This window comes from Rutilus rutilus (genome assembly GCF_951802725.1).
Source record: "Rutilus rutilus genome assembly, chromosome: 3".
Taxonomy (NCBI): domain Eukaryota; kingdom Metazoa; phylum Chordata; class Actinopteri; order Cypriniformes; family Leuciscidae; genus Rutilus; species Rutilus rutilus.
Genome location: NC_140211.1, coordinates 12,875,009 through 12,899,729, shown reverse-complemented (window position 1 = coordinate 12,899,729; position 24,721 = coordinate 12,875,009). Strand labels below are relative to the sequence as shown.

Below are 24,721 nucleotides of genomic sequence, written 5' to 3'. Positions count from 1 at the left end.
AGTTTCGTAGTATAAATGCTTGCATTTCTTTCCAAGGTCGCTAACTTTGTTATTTAGCAGTGGGGGACAAATGATACAGTAGAAAAAAAAACATAAAGGGCCTTTATAAATTAAACTTGCGAGGGGAAATTGGTGTTGTTTATATGAGACCTTTTAAGTACTGCCGGGTTTGTCATTCCTCTCTTTTTTTTCCCTCTCTCTCTCTCTTTTGCATTTGCTTCATTTACCATGCATTTTCTTGAAGCGTAGCTCGCTTTTGTTTGTTTTTCTGGCAAGAAAGCCCAGCCGCTAATCGTTGTCATTGATCACGGTTTTTGTTGATAAGTGGGATCGATTCTCAGGAATCGTTCGGTGGGAATGAGGTTTCTTTGCTAAAGTTTAGTTCTGCTCGATATCTCGCCCGTGAGATCTGACCTGTGCTTCTCCGCACGGGATTCATGAATGCAAACATGGATCTCTGCTCCATAAATAAGGAGCTTTTCTAGGTCTTGACTTTGTTTGTCTGAGTTCACTGTTTTTTCTTTGATCAATGCAGGACAGCCAACAGATCCCATGTCCAATAGATCAGCTTTGTTCCTTTGTTTTGTAATGTTGTGAGGGCGGCCAAGAAAGTGTTTGCATGCTGGGATATAGGGGTAGTACACCTTATAATAACAATTCTGTTATTACTCATCCTCATGTCATTGCAAACCTTTATGACTTTTGTTGTATTGAACAGGAAAGGTTTATTTCTGAAGAATACCCTGCCCGCTCTTTACAGTAGGCTTTCCAAAGGACGCATAAGCATCATAAACGTATTTTAAAGCAATGGCAAATTAGCATGAGAGCGCAAAACCAAAAAAAAAAACATGGAAGAGGAAAGTTGTGTGAGTGATCTACTGACAAGGCGCAAATTAAAGAACACAGACGCAGTCGGATCATTTCCATAATGACCAACGCAATCTACCAAGAGCAGCGCAAATTAGCGTCTGGTTTAAGACATGCTTTTTTGGGGCGGTAATTAATGGCACAAATACCAGTAAATTTACCAGCGCAAACCTTAGTAAATCCCCTCCTATGATTCATTTTAATAATCTCCTCCCAAAAATGTTGTGTCTGAAAGGGAAACTCCTACAAATGCATATGCAATAAAGTCAGCCGCGCAAATAACTGTCGGCGCTTTTTCAGCACAAATGTTTGACTGCGTGTCATTGGTAAATCCTGCCAGTAGTTTTTTAACGCCATAAGAGGGTTTGCACTGGTGCAAGCTGATAGTAGATCTGGCCCTAATACTAGCCTAACATGAGTAAAAAATATACTTTTAAAAAAGCTCACTGAAGACAAGTAAACAGTCAGTGATAAAATGGGAACAAAGAAATAAATGACAAGCAATAGGACAAAAACTCAAATGAAATAGACCTACCAGAAAAACTTTAAGCACTAGATAGGCCTATAAATAGGCTACTACATAAATTGTGTAAAGTAATCAAATATACAAAACCACCGCATAGTTTTCACTGTATAAAATAAATATACCTTTACAAAAGTTACAAAAGCAATTCAGTCAAGAGCAATGGCATTGTTTGATTAAAGGTGCTGTATGTAACTTTATTTCCTCTACTAAAGCATAAAAATACCATAATATGTTTGCTGATATTTAGGAAACATGCTAAGTTCACATACTCGTTTATCTGAAAAACACTTCTACAGCCAGTTATTTTACTAATTATTTTACACGTTCTGTGTTGTCAGTCGGTTTTTGTTTCGGTCTGTGTGATCTCGCCCACTGCCCGTTCACCCAATAGTATTTCGACACCCCTGTATGCCAGCTGGCCGGAAACACAGCGTATTGCAGCCAGCAAACAAACTGAGTCAACGATTGCAGATTCCACACAACCTAAAAAGCCTCGATATCCATCTAAAAATCTCTATGAACGAGAGCATATTAAAACGCGGATACATCAACTCGTTAACTTACAGTCTGAAAGTGTCCTCGGCTTTCGTTGTCAATTGCGCTCATTCCTGTTGCGTGTCGTCAAACTGGCAACCCGTGTGAGCGTCGAGTCTGAGGTATATATTAGGCTGCTATCACTTTATGACCAATTTCACTGATCTAATAGATACTGATATTTTGAACCAAAATAACTGATTCAATAGAAATACTCAACTGAAAAGAACAATTTCTTCACAAATCAGACATTGTAAATAACAGCTTACATTTTTGCTCTGTTCATCACAAAAGTAGCATATGGTTCCAGAAGACTTTTTTTATGATACTCTTATGATGCTTTTTTGGAGCCTGATAGCCCCAATTCCCAGGACATTCTTCAAAAATGTACATTTTTGTGTTAAATGAAAGATGAAAAGAAGACATTCTAGTTTGGTAGAAACATGATGGCGAGGAAATCATGACAGAGTTTTCAATTTTGGGGTGTACTGTTCCTTTAATTTATGATTGATCTTTTCGTGATTTGGGCTTTTGGGCTTTCTGGTGCCATGTGCTCATTGTTTTTATTCTATTCATCAAGTCTCACATGTTTTGTTTTTATCAGCAGGAGCGGTTTGAAAAACTTGACGAATGTGATTGCGCTTCTCCGTTTTCAACAAAATACACATGTTCCCTACCAGCCGTCGTTCAGTTTCAGATGTTTACGGTGTGCAGTTTATTTTCACTAATTTGATTTACATTCATTACGCACAGCGATTGCCAAACTGTGCCCCGCGCCGGCCCTCTGATGTAAATCAAATTCAAACATTGAGGCTAAACCCAAATCCCTTTGACTTTAAGCAGTTTCCCATACTCCACATACCATCCCATATGTTCCTCCTCAGCTTCTTCAAAGTAATAAACAGAGTTTATACCCACAGTCCTCTTCGAAAAATACATTTTGATGGCAATAAAATGTTGTAAAAATCCCTGCGGGGACGCAGAAGATGCAGTCGGTGGGGAGGTAATTGCATTCTAGGCCTTTTTCTGCCGTAGAGAGGCTGGCACGAAGCTCGTCCGCCGGGGGTTTGTGATTCGGTTTTGTGCGACTGGAAAGCTCCATGTAAATGGATCCGTGATGGCGTTTGGCTGACTGCGGACCGCAGAGCTGAAAGATGGGCTCCTGCTATTAGATTAGACTGGGATTTATGATATATCCCAGTCTATATAGTGCAGAGCGCATGGAAGGAGCAAGTAAGTAAATTAAACTGCTGGGAAAGTGTTTACTTTTAAATCAGTTTATCTTTTTATTTTCTTTATACTTCGGTCAAGTGTTTTGCTCCTTTCTGACGCCTCTACAGTTCCAAATTTAATTGGCTTTTATTGTTTCCCAGACACTTACAATTCAAACTGCTAGAAAGCATTTATTAAACTGTCTATTTCATAGTAGAAAGTAACATTTAAAAAAAAGGGAACAAATAATGGTCTGCAAAGAGCACCTTCAAACATATTATTTTATAGCGTTTCTGACTTTTATAATTGTTTTTGCTTTTGCATTTTCAGACCCATTTTGCTTTGTGCTGTGTCTGAAAAGCGTCTTGTTTCATCTGTATTTTGGTTGGTGAAATATTTGTTTTGTTCTTTTGAGGCATTCCATATGTGCTGTGCAATCCACTGAGAGACGGTCCATGTGTGTTTTCCTGAGTCCGAGGATTGACATGTATTGAGAGCGCACTCTTTTTGTACAGAACAACTTCCCCGTTTGTATTATCCTGATGTGGCTGCACAAAAGAGCTATGCTTTGAGGATGGAGGCTGAGGTGAGAAAGAGAAAGAGGAAAAGCCTCTTGAAAATGCAGCGGCCGTGACTTTAATAAATGTTTGGTGCTTGCTTTTCAGGGTGTGTCTTTGCACACTTTTCCATAGAATGGAAAAAAAGGCCATAATGGCCTGGGAGACACATTGGATTCTGCATCTGTGATCTGAAGTATTTCTGAGATGTTTTAGCTGAAAGGTTTTTCTGAAAGTCAATATCCAGACAGACAGTAGCGTGAATAGAGAGGTAAAGAAAGATACTTTGGTTGTATGTTTTGTTGTAATGGCCTGTTTCCACTTGCAGAGTCCTGTTTTTCATTATCTGATTTTTCTTCAGGATCACAACTACCTCACATGAACTTCAGCGTAGCATGTTTTTTAAAATAAATTCACACCGTGTCCGAACTAGACATGAGTTCCATTGACAGGCAATCTATCTATCAATGGTGAAAGCAAACCAGTGTGCAACTTGATGCGATCTCTGCCAATCAGAAGATGTTTAACATGCAGTTATGGGGTGCAGGATTTTGGACCAATGAGATTTCTCTGTGTCCATATTGTTAGCTTACACTACTACTATTGTTAAAATGTTAACATATATTGTATATTGTCACGGTTCTTCCAAACCAGGACTTGCAATGAATGTTATGTTAGGTCATATATAGAGCAATTCATTTTTTTAAATATATTCTCCCAATGTGATATTAAATGAGCATGATTTTTTTATATAACTTGGATAAATTAACAGTAACAAACTACTAAAATTGTTCAGATATGCAATTACTGCAAAACATGCAAACTGCAAAAACATTACTGCACACTTCTATTTCAAAATTTGATATTAATATTACTGGTGATTTGTTTACTGTGACTATTAATAATGATATATATATATTTTTTATTAATAGCAATAGTTTACTTAAAGTATGAGAATTGATTATGGGGAAAAAGAGTTACAGTTCTGATTATGACTTTTTCTGGTGTTGCAGGCAGCCTGCCATATGAGTTTAAAGTGGTGATCGCTGGGAATCATGAGCTGACCTTCGATAAGGATTTCATGACGGAGCTGGTCAAGCAGGATTACTATCGCTTTCCCTCCGTCTCCAAGTTGAAACCCGAGGACTTTGACAATGTTCAGTCTCTCCTGACAAACTGTGTTTACCTGCAGGACTCGGATGTCACTGTCAAGGGATTTCGAATATACGGCGCACCATGGTAAGCTCCTTTCTTGCATTTAAATCAAATGTCATTTTAAAATCAGAGTTGAATTTAATCAGAGTTGCATTCTGTTGGCAGTCATTTGACATTCACTCTGTTTGCTTTGTTTTCTGTATATATCATCATCAATTTGTTTATCATTGTTTGGCATCATATTTTACAAATTTATAGATTAACATAATTTGTATCAGTTATTCATTCTTTTTCCATTAGTGAGTAAATATTGTGAGTAAATTTGGAAGTTTTGTTTAAAAGACAAAGTGACGGCAGTGACGACATTCACAACACATTAAACCTCTGTATTTGGGGTTGGACAATTAGTTAATATTAGTTATTGGTTAATATTATTTTTCCCGTCCATGCAACTTACATCAGCAGAAAAGATGTGCGACTTCAGGTGGTGAAAATTCTTAGATTTTGATGAAAGATGTATATATGTGTACTTTCTGTACAAAATCATTAATACAGTAAAAACAGTCATATTGTGAAATACTATTACAATTTAAAATGTATAGTTTAATGTGTTTTAAAAAGTATTCCTGTGAGGTAAAGCTGATTCCTTACTACAGTCTTCAGTGTCACATGATCCTTCAGAAATCATTCTAATATGCTGATTTGTTGCTTTTTTAAAAACTTTTTGAATTGTAAATTAATTTTAAAAACAGTTGTGCTGTTTAATAGACCAGTTCTGCAGTCTATGGAAGCCACAGAATAAATGAATAAACAAAAAGGTAATTTCGAGTTTATATCTCACAATTCTGGGAAGAAAAATCAGAATTGCCAGTTATAAGCTTGAGATTCTGCCTTTTTCACTCAGAATTGCGCGTTTATATCCCACAATTCCGACTTCTTTTTCTTATTAGAATTGTGATATAAACTCGAAATTGCAAGAAAAAAGTCAGAATTGTGAGATAAAAATGTTACAGGTTTAAATGTTTTCTATGTATGCTTTAACTGTGGGGTTAAAACTTTATACCCCCCATGAACTGCATATGTGAATATTATGTAGAACTATTGTTTACATCAAATTTATGCTTTAATTGTAATCGTCGCCGGTTTCATTAGTCCAGTCTGTCCGTTTAATGGCTTGCAACCATAAACGTCTGCGCTTCGCTTCAAAGGGTTGTCGTCGATGACGGTATTCTGTAAAAACGAAATCTATCGTTTTTGCATTCTGATTCTGACATCCATAGGCACAACGAGACACTTTGTCCTCTTATTCACTCAGTGGATGTCACCCGTTTTCCTCCACTTGTTACCACTGTTTTTCTGCCGCCACCACAATGCGCGTGCAACTGCAGTGACGTCTATATTTTGGTTGAAACCGAGATCCTTCTTTTTTTTTTTTTTTTTTGTATTCATTGATGAATAGAAAGTTCAAAAGAACTGCATTTATTTGAAATAGAAAAGTTTTGTAACGTTATAAATATCATTACTGTCACTTTTGGTCAATTTAACTCACTCTTGCTGAATAAAACGTTCCTTCTTTTTCAAATCGTGTATTAAGAAAGTAAATAAAGTAACATAAATCTGACATTTTGAATTCATATTAACTTCAAAAGCTCTTGTGATGTCGTTTCTGTGATACTAGTAAACAAGGCCTGAGAAAGCACATCTGCGTCATTCCCATAATCCATCCCTGTGTGTTTGAATTTCCTCGAATGCTCTGATCGTCTTGGAACCTGTGTGTTTTTATAGCGCTGCTCTGGGAATTCACTATAGCTATAGCTGCACCTCTGCCCTACTTCCTGTTTCCTTTGCATCCCATCTAAAAAGATAAAATGGCCCTGAACTATAATTATCCAACACAACATCTTTAATGCTTCCTGGCATTTTCTATTTTTGTGTCTTGCCCCTTACTCTTTGTTTTCCTCTGTGTTTTTCCCCCTCTTAAGAGCCATTGTAAGATTCACCTCTTGTGCGGGCTTGTTTTTGTCTATAATTAGCTGTGAAATGGAGTTAAAGAGGGCGTTATAGAGGGCATCCCGCAAAATGTAGCGAAGCGGACAGTGGGGAAGCGGAAAACAGAGGGAGGAAGTGGAGAAGGAAGGAAGGAAGCCCCCTGTGGCCCTTTAGCGTGAAAGCTGCTAAATGTCTGTTGTGACAGCGTGGGGTCTTGTGGGAAACAGGGGGGAAGGGGGCCGGCGGGTGGATACTGTGAAAACTCAGCGCACACACACACACACACACACACATATGGCCATGAGGAGGTCAGTCTGACCGCTAGCGTGAGGTCTCACTATGAAAGCTTTGGGTGGCCCCGGTGCGGCGTGCGGCTCATCTGGCCGAGAAATTTGAGAAGCCTGCTAATTTGTATTACCATATTGTCACACCATTGAATCTGTAACATAAGTCACTGAAGAATTTTGTGACTGCAGACCAGCCGTTCGCCCCAAGCGCTGCTGACTCATTCCCGAGAGTGAAAACGGAGAGAAAGAGGTCTAAAAGAAAAGAATGCTATCTATAAAGCTAGCTTGATGGACAGATGGAGACAGTAATGACATACTTTGAAACGGTAACAGAGGAAGGGCTGGGAGAGAGCATGAGGACAGGTGTCAGAAAAGGGGGAAATGCATAGAAATCAGAAAGCACTGATGCAGGTAGACATAGCAGTGGCTGTATTGATGGGAACACATCATGTGCAGACATGCTTCGGGAATTAAATACATCTTCACACCAGGAACTTGTTCTTGAAATTGTCAGAGATGTAAAAAAAGATGATTTTATTTTGTAGTATTGCATGAACCTAGTCTGTTAAATGTAAAGTGAAAATCAGAATGGTTTCAGTACCTTTTCCTCTCGTTTAGTTTATCGAAATGCATTGTCTGCATGCTTTTATTGGCATGAAATCACTTTCTTAAATATCCACATTACATTTTAGCATTATAATTTAAAGAAATAGCCTAGTTCACAGAAATGAAAATGATGCCTGGTTTTATTAGTGAATTAGTGTCATTTTTGTTATATTTACATACATACCACTGTAGTATTTATCAATATTTTTTAGGGCTGTGAAACGATTAATCGCGATTAATCGCATCCAAAATTAAAGTTTGTGTTTACATAATATATGTGTGTACTGTGCGTACTGTACTCATATATATATATATATATATATATATATATGATTTTATATATATATAAGCAACTATTTCTTAAATATATGCCTGTGTGTGTATATTTATATATACAAAATAATTATGCACAGTACACACACACACATATTATGTAAATACAAACTTTTATTTTGGATGCGATTAATCGCGATTAATCGTTTCACAGCCGTATTTAGATTTATATATTTTAAGTTTTCATTTTCATTTAATTTTAGTAATTTTGTTGTGCGTGTTTGTAATTTTTATTAGTTTCAATCACCAATTTTTTTTTTTTAAATGTGAATAACTTAAATGTCAGTCTGTTCGTCACACCAATCTATCATAAGGCTTCAGAAGACTTGGAATATATATTTTTCTACTATGGAAGTCAATGACTATTGTCAAGTGTTTGATTACATTCTTTAAAACATCTTATTTGTGTTCAACAGAACACTGTTTTTGTTTTGGTCTGTGTGATTCCTCACACTGCCAATTTACCCAATAGTATTTCAACACACCTAGTTTCCAGTGGGCAGAAAACGCAGCATATTGCAGCCATGGAAGCCAGCAAGCAAACTAGGTCAGAGATTGCAGATTCTACCCGACCTAAAAAGCCTCAGCATCCATCTAAAAAGCTCTATGACCAGAGGCATATTAAACTCATCATCTCACAGCATAAGGCTCGTTGCCTTCCATTTATCAATTGCGCTCGCTCCTGTTGCTTGTTCTCAAACTGGCAACCAGCGTGAGCGTCGAGTCTGAGGAGGAGGAGGGGGCGGGAAAACAGCTCTCTCCAATATTTAGAATTTGGACTGCAGTACCCATTTCAACCACTAGCTGTCAATATTACATACTGCACCTTTAAACAAAAGTGTACTTAGTTTTTTACGCGTGGGCTGGCATATGCGTACAGTCAAATGTGTAGCCTTTTAAAGTATACACCATTTTGATAGCATGTGTGAACGCAGGCAGTCGATATGCTATAGAAAGTTTCTTCTTTGTTCAGTGTCTGCACTATTTTTCTCCAGAAGTTATGACCTCTAAAAATGTATCCTTTTAAACTAAAGTTGCGGCTATCTCATAACCCCCTCACACAAGCGCTTGTCAACGCGAGCCTCTGTTGTTGTTCCGTCTCTTTTTTCTTCTGTGAAACAGTGACCTGGGGCAGTGTGGCCACCTTACTAGTGCAAAACAATTTCAAAGCACATGTGCAAAAATACGTGCTATTAGAAAAATATTAAATTGTGTACGTGGACCCTATCGTATGTGTAAAAACGGAAGTATGCTTTAGGCTTTATGCTAGCATCTAAAGACCAGTGTGACAAAGAGCATGAGATTCTCCAACAGAACTATAAGGCTGTCTGTCTAGCCACACGTCCACAGGCCAGAACATGCACGACCCAGTCTAATTCTTCTATCTTCAGTCAGATACTTTGAAATATCTGTTTGGCATGTACCAGTGTGAAACGCACCTGTCTTCAGTCCAGAAAGATGTGCGTTGAGAAGTCGAAGTTAGCAGCGGTGAATGCTCTAACATTTACAACCTATGGTTTAGAGTCTTAAAAGCTGAAGCTTTTAAAGACAAAAAACTCCTGGCTTTGTCATCTTCATTTTTGAAAGTTCATGCTTCCGAAAATGTTAACGTACGTACACTACCGTTTAAAAACGTGGCATCAGTAAGATTTGACTTTGAAAGAAGTCTCTAATGCTTACCCAGGCTGCATTTATTTGATTAAAAATACAGTAAAAACAGTAATATTGTGAAATATTATTACAATTTAAAATAACTGGTTTCTATTAGAATATATTTTAAAAATGTGATTTATTTTTTTAAGAGAGAATGTAAAGTACTTTTGGCTAACTAAGAACCGAATATAGATGTAATGATAAAGGTTCAAAGACTGTAAATGTGTATTCTGGCAAGCTCCTGTGTACACAGCGACTGGGAACCCAGACATCTTTCAGGAAGTGGCCTTTTGTTCAGGAACATCCTGATGCTTTTGTCTGCTCTCTGAGATCAAACCCTGGCCTGACCTCAGAGAACCACTTCCACTAACAAACCCACACAACGCGATATAACCTTTGAAATTAAAGGACTAGAAAATATGAATTGAGATAAATAGACTCAATTATAGGCATGCACATCCACTTTCATAGACCAAGGTTCTTATGTTTGGATACTGGCAACTTTGGCCTGCAATTACAAACCTAAGAAATTCTAAATTCATTCAAAAGTTTTTCAGGTAGAATTGACAATTGAGTTTCATATTTCATAAAAACTTTTGTATGTCAATAGACTACTTTCGTGATCCTTGTTGTCCTGGACTTGTAAGTTGTGAGAGTGTTAAGATGAATGTGAAGTTTTATTAATTTCCGTGAATCAGATCAAACTGTCCGATTCAATAAATCGATTGACCTTTTACGCCGGTGTCCTTTTGGATATTTTTGGGTTGATGAATGCCTTTAGATGGGGCACAATGAGTGAAAGCCATATTGAGGGGTCATGGTACTCAGGTTTTAAGGAGAAGAGTGGGGGTGTCTGTCTGGCTTTTTAAAGCTTCATGCTAGCAGTAATCCCCCTCAAGGCCTGACCCGTCTGCCAGTGTTGTTGCCGAAATGGTCACGTGATACAGTTCAGATGGGGTGAGTCCTTCTGGTAGTCAATCTGGGCGCAAGACCAACCCCGCTCCCCAGGGGTTTTGACATACCCTAATATTCTCTTATGCGATTCAATCCCTTCAGACTTCAGAAGAATATTTCTGGAATGTTTTGTTGTGGGCACAATAAGTAATTGCCTGAAAGATGCAATAAAAACAGTATTTAGAACAATGTTAGTGACTTTTACAACGTATCCTTACTAATGTAACTTAAAAAATGTAATGAAATTGGCAAGTATATATATATATATATATATATATAATATCATCTTTTGGCTAGTGCAGTTCAAAAGAGTAATGGTAATTAGCAAGTTGACATCCTAATTGTTTTGTTTAATAAAATTCTATAAATATTATACATTTATTTATAATTTAAGTACACACACACACACACACACACACACATATATATAAAATATATACTGTATATAAATATTATAGGCTATATATATTATTATATTAAAATTGTATTATATATATATATATAATACAATTTTATATATATATATATATAAAGTCTTTAAAGTCTTTTTTTTAGTTTTAGTTAATACGACAGTAGCCTAATATGACAAAATTGTAAAAAATACTAAACCATCATTGATCTTATGAAGCCAATTTAGTAGAAGTACTGCGACACCACGTTTCAAAGATTGACAAAAATAGCTTAATCATCCAGATCTTGAATGATTTCGCTCGATCCTAACTTTACTCAAGTGCATTCAACTCTAGTCTGGACCCTGTGAGAGTTGGGCTGTGTTGGGTAAATATTTCTCTGTGGCTCAAACGGGGCTGGTGGTGCAGGCGCCAGGCTCTTCTCTCGTTTGTGTTGGCCCAGCGCCCTTAGCCCACGTCCAGTTCTGTACGATAATGTGAAAATCCCCCTCCATCCACAGGCACTTGCTCCGGCGCTCGCACGTACTCGCACACGAACACACTTATCCTCTTCCACTGTTCTTATATGCAGTGAGAGTAATCCTGAGCCGTTCATAATATCTGTCTCTCTCACCCCTTATCTGAGCATGGAGTGATTGATAGTGTGTGGAAAAAGACCTCACAGACCCAGAGAAAGAAATGATCGCTTCTCTCTACCACTTCCAGATTATTGCGTACGTTTGATAACTGCTGGGAAATACTGAATTCGAGACATCCAATCCCGTTATTTTAAGCGCACCGACATTCCTTGCATATTGTAGCTTCATCGTCATTTGACAAACTGACAGCAGAGCAGGCCCTTAACCCTTGCAAGAATTTATCGTTTTGAGTTTCCATCAGAATCATCATAACTAAATTGGCAAAACTCACCGCCAAGATGCTAGGGTGTTCTGGGTGGTTGTTTTCAGCCAAAGTAAAAGCTCAATGGTTTAAGAAACTAAGACAGCCATAAATATTATTATTGTAATTTTACGGTTGTACTGTAAAATAAAAATCAAGTCAAGATCCCACTGCTAAGTGTCTAAAACACACTGGCCCCTAGATACGACTCTGAATGCTTCTGTTTTGTCTTTCATCAGATAAAAGTCTTGAAGACTTTTATTAAAGAAAAGATTTTAGGCATACTTCATGTCCATAGCGTGAACGGTTCAGGATGAGCTTCACGTCAAGGTTCAATAGTACGGTAGCTTCTTATTCTGCCGTTCACAATTAGTGACTAGAGCAGGTTAACTGGCTTTTTGTTCAGATTTTGGACTCATTCTGAAACCTGTTCAAGTGAGAAGGTGTGAGTGTTATGTGTCCCTGGTGATTTGGTAATTTTAGTTTATGGAACTTTGAAATGGTGGCACCAGGTGTTGGACTTAGAGCCCAAGCGCTCTACGGTTCCCCGACTGAGCCGTGGGCTTAAAGCGGGGATCTTAATGTAGTCAGGTTACTGATACTGGGGGATTTAGGCAGTCGGACTTCATACAGACTTTATGGAGCCTACAGGCTGAGGGGGAGGGTTTCTATATGTGTGTGTGTGTGTGTGTATGGCTTTCCCAGGCCGAGTCGCTCGGTTGACTGAGTGAGTTTTAAATGGCGCATTTGTCTTCACCTTTGCCCCACGGAGTGTGACGGGACGCAGAGCTCCCCCTCAAAAACCTCCCGCAGCCCTTCTCACATATACACTCACACACTCCATTCTTCCATCATTGGCTCATCATCCGACCCCCCCCCCCTGCTCTCCACGGTTACTCCTCCGTCACATTCTCTCTTTCAGGCGAAGGGTCAGTGACAGCCGCTACTGTTCCAGATCCTCCCGACACACACGCACACACACTCACACACACACACACACACACACAGATGTTTAGACTTCTATAGTTTAATAGAAAGCTAATTGTATTTACTATTTTTGTTTAGTTTTTATTAAAAAAAGTTATAAAAGTTTTATTATTTACTTTGTTGGATTCATTTTGAACTTTCAGGGAGTCCACAAAGGGAGGTTTTTACAATTTTGTCCTCCAAGTACAGCTAAGTAAATATCCACACACATTTATCCTTCAGCGTATGGTCAGACATGACTGGGAAACCACAAACGACAGGGAAAGTTTAAGGAAATGGCTATTTCAGAATAAAACTCTTATTTGGTATTTGTTTGTTTGTTTTCCCCCATGCATTAATTATTTATTCTTTAATAAATGGGTCTTAGTGTTTGGTTTTCTTCAGGGCTAATTAGGATTTACTGGAAAGGTTGTTTTTTTGTTTTGCTCCGCCAAATTATAATCTTTATTAATACTCTGTGTTGGTTGGTTGTTTTCCATTAGTTCTCCCGCTCTCTCACTCACTTTACACATTTCTAAAAACCAAAGAGCATGTAACATTTGTTTTGTTTTTTCAAAAGTTTTGTTCTTTATCATATTCTTTATTAATTTCTGTAATGTAGTTTTCACATGTATTTTTGGTCACAACAAACCTGTTTCAAGATTAAAATTAATAATCTAAGGCCACTTTCACACAGCAGCAGAACATGGTTGTCAGTCCTAGGTATTTTAGTCATTAATACGGTTACGTCCACACACAGTTCGGTTATTAACGGGAATGACAACCGCTTTCTCAACTCACATCTGTAAAACTTCAGGACTCACAACCGCATTCTCGGAAAACCCGTGCAGTGTAAATGCGACTGGACTGGACAACTAGTTGGCTTGACTCCCGTGTGAACATAGATTTAGCCTACAATTAATAATTGCGTGTGTGTGTATTATCAATATATTTTAACAGGTAAAAATTCATTTCGATGGTTGACTTTAGACATTCTACTAACTATAAGTAAGTTTGCAACTACATGTCAACTAGCAGTCATTAGAGTATTAGCAGACTTTTACAACTACAAGTCACTTTTACTAACCCGAACCCTAATCTTACAGTCTACTAACACTGTACTACAATCTACTAATACTCAGCTGAGAGTTAGTTGACATGTACAGTACTATGCAAAAGTCTTAGGCATGTTAATACCCACATTTACAACATTTACTAATGTTGTGAAGTAAAAGTTTCCCAAAGAAAAACACACAGACACTCGAAAGATGTACTTGGAGTAAAAATGTAATGTAATATAAAATATGATTTAATTAATTATAATATTTAATGTTTATTTATTGATTATATATATTTAGAGCAAGTGTGAAAAATATTTGTGTATAATATGTATATTTACACAATATTTAATAAAAAAATCATGCGTGTGTGCGCGTGTTCGTGTGTGTGTGTGCGTGCGTGCGTGCGTGTGTGTGCGTGCGTGCGTGCGCGTGTGTTTCTTTAAATTAAAGAAACTCTTTCCTCCCTTTTTCTTTATGTCAATCTTTTTTTGTACTTCCTCCTTTCATTGAGTGCATGAATGGGTTGGAGTCTGCTTTGCGTGTTTAAGATGCACAGTGGAAGGAGGAAAAAAAACACTTTGCCCTCTGTTCAAGGAGGAGGTGGGGGCGGTTATGGGGGTAGAAATCACTGCGAGTACCAAAGTAGGGGGGAGGAGCGGCCCAACAGGAGAGGGAGGGTCGGAGGAGGTCGTCTGGGAAGCTTTGTGTCGTCTTTCCAGGGGCAGACACTACCTGCACTTGTCAGTGATTGCAAGGTGACCCTTGACCGGGGGGAGTGGCGTCTTGTCAACATTAATTAGCGGGCGATGTCTGGGTACGCTGCACAGACCCTCGGCCATGACCGTCAGACAGACAGACCCACAGCGGCGGGGCGGGGTGACGGAGGGGTAACGGCCCCCTCTCGGCTTTCAATGACTCTTTTCTCCTTTCGTGTCAGAGGTCATCGTGTAGCCGCGCTCTGCTAATTGTGCCCCAAAACGTGTTTCTATGTCTCCTGCCTTCTTTCTTCAGATTTAAACCGCATAGACGTAGGAAAAAACTGCTTGGCATCAATCTGAAAAGGTGAAGGGAAACATATGGTGAACATCGATGATCTGTGATTAGAAAGGCAGAGGTCTGTGCTGACAGGACGTCAAACGGAGCCAGTGTTTGTTTACGTGTACGCACATATGTTAAGCACTAACCTTCCCTGCACCGGGCCACGACTTACATACCACACCGCAGCCCCCCTCAATCCATCAGTCTTGGGACCAAGCAGCCAGAGAGAGAGAGAGAGAGCGAGAGAGAGAATTAGCTATAATGAGAACTAGGACAGTTCATGAATCTAATTACCCGTGAAACGAGCAACATAGTTCTTCTGCTGTTGTCCAGGCCGTCGTTCGTCATACACACCAAGGATTTTACATGCACAATGCAAACACAAGATGCCATGCACTATTGGACCTCACGTGACTCTCCCGTTCATTTCGTTTATTCGATTTCAATGTTGTTTATTTAAGTATCAGAGATCCTGAGATTATTGCATGGATTTATGTAGGTGGATGTTGTAATATTTTTGCAGATATATTATATTTATTTTTATATATTTTCTAGTTAAGGTGAAAACATGCAAAATAAAAAGCCAAATGATCTCTTATGGAATCATGAATCTTACGTGTTATATTACATTCTCATGTGAATAAACCAGACTGTCACACATTAAAACACACGGAAATGAATTTGAGATTATATATGAAGATGAATTTGTCATTATATAAAATATTAAAATCTGATTTAAAATAAAGTGTATATATATCAGTTTTTTTATATATATGTTTTTCAAGGATTTTTTATAATTATTCATCACAATAAGTTTTTTTTTAATCTGAATGATGTATAAGTGCAGAGCTGTTATTTTGTTGATAGCAAAATACTTTTTATATAAGACTTTTAGCAAATTATATAGACTAAAGACAAATTTAAATTGTATATATGATTATAAGCAGATGTTTTCCAGCCTTTCGACTGTGTGAAGAAAATGCAAAATTAAATAATAGAAGTTTTTAAAATTCTGAAATATTTCTGCTTGTGTTTCACTTTGTTGCTCCTTCTGCTCGTGTTCATATCCACAAGACTCAGATGGGAAGAAAAAAAACTGCCAGTTTATATGACATCCTGTCCATTGTAAGTGCCTATTCTCTCTGACCCTGCCAACACCCAATATAGAAAGGTTAAGACAATAGCCTTTATCACCGTGGCTCTCTTTCTCACTCACATGGGCATTTATTCACTTACCCCCTTTTCCTGTTGATCACTAAAACCTTTGCCATAGACCCCTTGCATAAGGTGCACGGCCCAATGGACTGTATTGTATTGTCTCTTCCCTCCCAACATCCACTACTTCTGGCAGACTGAATGGAGATCTGTGTGACTAATGCTGCCTTCCTTCAAGTTCCTACTTATGAGTTTAGAAGCGTGATGTTAAAGTGGTTTTGGTTGGAATAAAATGTGATTTCCATATTTATTTCTTTCTTTCTTTCTTTCTTTCTCTTTTTCACTTCCCGATAAAGACTGGAAGCTTTTAGCTCTAGCTTTTAGTGGTAGTGCTAATACAGCAACATGAAGAGGGAAATATGCTCATTAGTCATTTAACTGATGCGATCTATTGTTGTGTTCAAGTCACAATCTGCACATTAGTGTTGACGTGAAGTTATTAGCAGTCGGAAACTTTCTTTAAGCCAAACTTTCCAAAGAGGATGCGTGTCATTTAAAGAATTTCGATTGAAGCAGATTGTTATTGATCAGTAAGTAGTTGTGAATGTTGAGTATTTAGCGTTTTATGTACTGTTGATAAAGTATAATGATAAGGCATGTCAGAAAATATGATTCATTTAGCCAAGAATCATTTTGCACACGGTTATGGCATCAATTGAACAACTAATGCACATCCTACGCTATTTTACTCCAAAAACATCGTAATTATGACCAATATATTTCAAGCATGATTTCTTTATTGTCATGAAAGTCTAGATTTTCCTCTGGTATTTACGACACTCATGCATATATATGATTGAAGACAACATGATTCTTTCTCTGGCTGAACATAGTATGCAAGATAATTAAATCATAATGCATTTCAAATTGTATGTCATGAAGAATATACATACGTTTTAGGCAAATTTTATCTACAAAATTCATGAATGCATCAATTGTATATACAGTACCATTCAAGTTTGTGGTCGGCAAGATTTTTTTAAATGTTTTTGGAAAAAATGTCTCTTATGCTCATATGCTTTATTTGTTTGATCTCAATACAGTAAAACAGTAATATTGTGTGAAATATTATTACAATTTAAAATACGTTTTTTAATATATTTAACAAAGTAATTTATTCTTTCGATGGTAAAGCTGCTGATTTGGTGCTCAAGACACATTTCTTATTATCAATTTTGAAAACAGTTGTATGGCTTTTGTACGGATTTTTTTGATGAAACCATGATAAATTTTTTTTATTTAGGATACTTTGATAGATATCAATCTTTTGTAACATTGTAAATGTCTTTACTGTGTGACTTCTGTTCAATTTAATGCATTCTTGCTGGAAAAAAATGATGTTTCTTAAAAAAGAATGACACAAAACTTGAACATAGTACATAGTACATAGTTTTTGCAGCTTATACAACTATGTGGTCGCTCTGTTTGTCTCTTTGAGAATTTAAAAATGCACTTTGTTGGTGTTATAAATAATGCTCCATTTATATTACAAAAGCACTTGCAGTTAAGCTCGTAAAACGAACATGGTCTCTTTTGTCTCTTGTCTTGTTCTCTCAGTCTTTGATTTGACTCTCAGCCCTGTGAACGTCCTCAGAAAAAAATATTCGAGGCTGTTTTTCAATACTGTAGTTTTGTTCGCTTTTCATTTGTGGATTTTTGAATCAGCTCTAAACTGTAACTCACGTTGGTATGTGTAAGGATGTACAGTACACAAGCTCAAGTTGATAAAGAGAAGCAGATGCCAAGACGCTAATTGGTACAGCCTGTGAGCCGCTCTCTTTCTCATCTTCCTCTGTAATCTTTTTTTCATCCACCTCTTTTTGATCTTTGGCTTACAGTAGGAGAATGAAAACAGGGATTTCTATTGGGCTCTTTCCAAGTCTTCCCGAAACATTTGAAACGGTACATTCAGCCCATAGGAATGAGCAGGAGACCATGACATGCTTCTGAAGATTTATGTTTAGCTCAGATTTAAGTTCTTCATTAAAACATTAGACTTTATATCCAAACGCAATCCTTTTAGGTGGATTCTGGTGTTGCACATCTTTGTTATATCTCTCTTCTCTTTGAAGGTCAGGTGAATGTTTTTCTTTTGAATATTTGAAATGGGTACATAGAAAAGCATCTCTGTGAAATGCATCACACTTGAGCTTCATTCTGGAGAGAATCCGAGAGTAGTTACTCTTCTTTAATGTTGTTTTGTGTTGGGTTAACATCTACAGTCCATAAAGTAGTTTGGCCTGAGGTTGTAAGTTTCAACCCTGCAATGCATGAAAACATCAATGTGCCATTGACCCATATGAGATTTAGTGGATGATTTGAAGTGGAAATCTTGACTGTATGAAGGACATCATGAATTCTTTGAAGTATCAAGCCATTTTGGCAAAGATGGTGATGCCTTCGGTGCAGAGACTTTACTGCAGGACAGCCATCCCAAAGTATTGATCCAAATCTACTTAAGTTTGGTTTAGGAATCAGTAGAATGTTTTTGAGTGGTTTGTACGGTCTTCAGATTTAAATCTTATAAAAAATATGGTGGAATTTGAAGAAAGCAATGGTTATGTGAAAACCAAAGATTATCAGTGATCTGGAGGCTTTTTCAAGTGAGGAATGGGCCAAGATTGCATTAGAGAGGTTACAGAAGCTTCTAAGCACTTACTGGCAGCGTTTATTGGAGGTTATAAAGAATAGAACATTCTGCACAAAATGTAACACTTAAGGGTTGAATCATTTTGAACACGAAAGTTTAAAGACGATTTGATTTTTTTTATTTCTCATCAACTTTTCTTTCTCAGAATCACTTAAATGTGTATTAATAAACTTTCTATAATAGGTTACTGATGCCTTTGTTGAATTGTTTTCTATGATCTTTCTTGATTTCAAAATGTCTTGCAGGTCAAGGGGGTTAAATAAAAAATAAATTTGATTGCAACAGACATCTGTTCGATGTGAAGGTGAAGCGAATATCATTGATCATCTCCTAACAAGGCCACATATTAAGGCCTGGTTAGATTAGTAAGCGAACAATTGCAGTTGGATGCAGGAATAAAGATCTGAGCAACTTTGACAAGAGCCAGATTGTAATGGCAAGGCGACTGAGTCAGAGTATCTCTGAAAAGGCAAGGCTTGTGGGTTGCTCTCGGTCAGCAGTGGTGAGAATTTACCAACAGTGATCCGAGGAGAGACCAACCACAAACCCGCGACAGGGTGTTGGGCGCCCAAGGCTCATCGATGCGCGAGAGCAACGAAGGCTATCCCATTTGGTCCGAGCCAACAGAAGGTCTACTGTGGCACAAGTCACAAAAAAATGTTAATGATGGTTATGGAAGAAATGTGTCACAACACAACACACAGTGCATCACACTCTGATGCGTATGGGGCTGCATAGCCATAGACCAATCAGAGTGCCTATGATGAACCCTGTCCACCGTTGAAAGCAGCTACAATTTGCACTCGAGCGTCGGAACTGGACCTTGAAGCAGTGGAAGAAGGACACCTGGTCCGATGAGTCCATTTTTCTTTTACATCACATGGACAGAAAGCAGTGTGATGCTCTGGGCAATGTTCTGTTGGGAAACCCTGGATCCGGCCATTCATGTGGACGTAAATTTGACATGTGCCACCTACCTAATCATTGTTGCAGAACAGGTACACAGGTTCATGACAATGGTGCTTCCTGGTGGCAGTGGCCTCTTCTTAAGCAAGATAATGCACCTGCCACACATTGTTCAAGAACAGTATTTTGTGGAATTTGTGTTCAAGGGGTTCAAGGAGTTCAAGGTGTTGCCCTGGGTAGGATTGCACCAGCCGTTCGTAAGTTGTTTCTTAAATTGGAACATAAAGTCCACACTAGAGGCTTAGTAACTACTAGCTAATTTGTAACTAACTCTGTACTTTATTCGGTTTCACCATTTGTTCTTAAGACAGAATGTAGATAGTAGGTCATAAGCTCTCCATAAAGTAATGTGTAATTGCATAATATGACCCATCGATTGGTGTAGAAATGCCTTAAATTTCAGTTTATCCTTCATTATAACTTCTTTCGCCTCACCCGCTGACGGTAAAAATTAATTCCCATTAAATACAAAAAACCATTGGAAATGACATTTATTGATTAGCCTATGACTGATTTTATTCGCTGTAGGACGGATGTTCGTGTTGAAGAGCCACTAACAAAGTAATCTTTTCACATAACGTTCTCTCTCTTAAAATGTAAGTGAGTGTAAATGTCAGCATTATCATATATGTCTAAAAAAATGTAAGTCTGTCGGGTAAAACAAGAGCTTATTGATGCAGTTCAGTCAGTCTGCTATTTTATTCCAACTGTTACTCCTGATCGAAGGCTTCTGTAAATATTTAGTTTATACGTAGAGTTGCGCTTCAACTAAGTTTGATTGGGCAACGCAAAAACATTTAGTAGTGCCTAAGTTATAACTTAGTGCCCATTTATGTCAAAACTAGGCTAAGTTGTAACTGACCAAGTTGCTAGTGCAACCGACCCCTGGCCTCCAAATTCCCCAGATCTCAAACCAGAGCATCTTTGGGATGTGCTGTACCAACAAGTTTGATCCACAGCGGCTCCAGCTCGCAACCTACAGTACTTGAAGTATCTGCTGCTAACATCTTGGTGCCAGATACCACAGGACACCTTCAGGGGTCTAGTGGAGTCTATGTCTCAGCAGGACGGTGCTGTTTTGGCAGCACACGGAGTACCAACAGCATATTAGGCATAATGTTTTAGCTCATTGGTGTAAATAGCTGACAATGGATTTCAGATTATGTGTCCTTTAACAGTAACTGACTTCATGGCAATTTATATGGTTGCCATGACACTTGACCCCAAGGTTGCTCCAGGGTGTTTGTCCTTGTAATGTAAGTATACTGTAGCTTAGCTAAGCTAAAATTTTCACATAGTAAACTAAGCATGACCAGCATCAAGTTTTTGTGAACCTCATGATCTCCACCCTACTCCTTCACCATTTATCTATGATCATGTATGGTAGGTCAGGTAACCTTACCGCACCTCTGGCCCTCCTTTAGTTAAACAGAGCGCAGTCCGGGGTCTCTGTGGGTCTTTTGTGTGTATGAAAAGACTTTAGTGTGTGAATAGGGTTGAGGTGGGTGAATAGGGCTAACTGTGTCTTTCCATCTGTCTATCAGATCGGGCTCTTATTACTCTTTGGCTTCCTGAAATGATCCATATTTCAAAGTCACATCGTCCTGCGTTGATGTGTGAATGCACAGGTCTTCATTTTCTTTTCCGCGAGGCTTTTTATACCTGCCAAGAGGGAAGAAAAGGAGCGAGAGGGAGGCATATGGGCTTGGAAAGAGCACACTTGCTCTTTGTTACGTGACCCGAAAAACATACAATCTGTGTATTCACACGCACACACACGTTCTCTCTGGCACGTCTAGACATTTATCTACCCCGTGTGCTCTTGAACTGTTCTTTATATTCCGCAGCACAATATGTTTTCCCTCCTGGATGAACATTAATTACTCGGAATAACTCTGCTCTACATTGTAAATCTTTTGTGTCCTTGTGAATATTGACGTTAGCCTCACTTAACACACTAAACCTGTCAAGAACAGGTCTGGATCATGTTTTACCCCAAAATCAAAAATAACGTATTATATATTATAAAGAGCTATTAAGATTTTTTGCATTGTGATATTGTTTTTCTTGACAGTCAATCATATTTTCCTCTCAAATTCTCATTACCGTAATTGACCATAGTATTTGCTAGCCTGCCTCTAATTTATGCTGATAAAAAAAAACGAATAATAATAAGTGCAGATTAATAATGTTAATGAGAGATTTTTGTTATTTATTTTTATTTCTATTATTTAAATATATATCTTTTTTATTATTGGGGGGGGGGGACTGTTATAGCTTTAAAACTTCAAAATATTTGTAAAATGCTTTAGAAAATGTATAACTTTAAATATTAATATTATTGTATTAATGTTGGAAAAATAAGTATATTTTGCTACCTGTGGCAGCATGGATAACTTTTTTTAATGTTTATGATTTACCGTTTGTGCTCTTGAATGGTTTTATATATTTTACACAGCACAAAATGGTTTCCCTGCTTAAAGATCATTAATTACTTCAATAATTCTGCAGTAGTTCGTAGACCTTTTTATCTCCTCTTGAGCTTTTTTCTCTTTTGGCATCTCTCACCTCAGCTGTGGAGCTCATATGCATAGTGTGAAGTCATTTCCAGCCCTGTTGAGCTGGTTAAATATTTAATATGTGTCTGACACTTTCTCTGTACAGGTTTCAGGTACTGAATCCCTCGGCTTTGACTTTTCCGTGCGTGTGCAAGACACACATGCACCGGAGCTCCCGGTTCCCGCAGAGACTGCTGAATATTTCACTGGTGCTCCGTGCCCTTTGATGCCTGCTTTAATCCTTCATGGCGCTCTGCAGGATGAGCTCCCGGGGGACGTGTGTGTGTGTGTGTGTTGTGTGCGCGCGCCTGTTCCCGCACACACGTGTGTATGTGTCGGATGTGTTTTAATGAGCTGTGTTTTTTTTTGTGAAAACTACAGTTGGGTCGTGTCTGATGCTGTTTTTTTTCTTCTTCTTTCACCTCTCCCGAAAACCCACAACCGGTATTTTGTGAGTCAAAAATGCGGGCTTGTTTTCTTGCTCAGTTCCCCCCATAACCATGATTGTACCTTTCTTCCCTCAGTTTCCAAAGTGTTGAGACATGTAGTCGACACTGTTATGCAAAACACGCTGAATTTGGAGATCATATTACAAAGACTGGGATTGCACCTGGTATTTACACAGTCTTGGGTGATCAGATCACAAGTGGGCAGAACCAAAATACAGATGGGACCCAATGTGTCTTGAGTTCAGTCAGAATTTGTAAATGGCCACATTTTTATATGCACATTTTATTTATATAATCGGGGAAAAACTAACTTTTTTTTACCACATCTGCCAATGACTAGTGACTTAGGAAATGTACTGGCCATAAATATTTTTCCCGGCCATTAAAATGATTTAGCAAAAACAGACACCATTTTAAAAATTCACAATTCTATATTCCAATTTCGATATCACAGCTAAAACTAGTAGCCTAACTAATTTAAACTTATAACATTGTTAAAGACAAGTAGCAGTAGTTTTCAGGTAGAGACACTGAATAAGTAATCGATGTAAAATAACACTGGATACTGTATAAATTAAACATATATTAATTAATACTTAATAAAGTTAATCAGTCAAGAGCAGTGAGTGATTTATTTTCGTTGTCCTTTTTTGATTGATTGACATTGAAGACAGACAGCAGCAGAAATATACAGTATTATACTGCACTGATCCAATATACTGATACTGTACACAATGTGTAATTATACTACACATGCGTTTTCTTTCTCAACTGTTTACATTCACTCAAGACATAACCGACTGTGTCTATTAGGACACTTTCCGAGACAGCATTTTTGTACGTGATTTTGTGTGAATATGTCTGTAAGAAGACGTGAAACAGAGCTCAGGATGTTCAGCGCGCGAGTTCCCTAAATACGTCTTTTGCGCTTGAGTATTTAAATGGGGAAGGCTTAAACTTTCATGACAACGCTGCACTGGCCCGCCAACTTTCCAGAGCATCGTTCACGGTTGTTCACATTCATGTTTTCACAGAATTGCATTGTTAGAATTCATAAAAATGTTACCGTTTCATATACTCGCCAATGCCAATTTTCACTCGCGTTTGTGTTTGGCGAGTGTTAATTTTAGGCCCTTATATACATATATATTAGGAGTGTAACGTCAGATGTGTGTGATTTAATGCGTTCGAGTTCTGTTTTCCTTAGCACACAAATTGAATGTATACTTACCTGCAAATGTATTTCCATTTTGCATAAGTATTACCCTGTCAGTGCTAATAAACGGTATTTATTGTTTGAATTTTGTGATAAAATGGACAGAATTTGAAAACTGAGACTTTGTTTCATATCGAAAGTAACAAAGCACAAAGCTTATTGCGATTTATTGGACAAACATTCATGATGAAACCTGAAAAGTGACGCAAGGTGTGTGTTCAACTTTCTCTTCATAAATAAATAAATGCATAATCTTGCCTATATGCTTTTCCTGTAAGTTTGTGAACAAAAACAGAGCCTGTTAAATGGCTTGTTATCATTAAAATATGAAAATTAAAAGATTATGACGAAATTTGCACGACCCTTTTTGATATGGAAGTCTAGCGAGACCTCTGGCAAGCAAGTCTACTTTTATCTTCACGGACTTGAACGAGTGCTGCCGCGCGCATGTGCGTCAAATAGACGGAGCCGATTAGAATGGGACGGAATAATTCTAAATTTAATCTAAGTCTAAGTCTAAAATATTTTTTGTGTAACCAATAGTGTAAGAACTTAAAATCTCTTCCCTGAATTACAACTGCAACCTTAAACAAGTGTATGTTGCTGCCAGTTGCAGCAGTATTGACAGATTTTTTTATTA

The 24,721-nt window shown here is 37.9% G+C and overlaps 1 protein-coding gene across 1 annotated transcript in view; it reads left to right on the top strand.

Annotated features, from left to right (window-relative positions):
- The window catches only part of mpped2a (metallophosphoesterase domain containing 2a), a 55,748-nt gene that overhangs the window by 18,816 nt on the left and 12,211 nt on the right, over nt 1-24,721 (top strand). Inside the window, exon 4 of the mRNA XM_084404415.1 lies at nt 4,710-4,935. Coding sequence (XP_084260541.1) covers nt 4,710-4,935 — 226 coding nt within the window. The remainder of the gene's footprint in view (nt 1-4,709; nt 4,936-24,721) is intronic.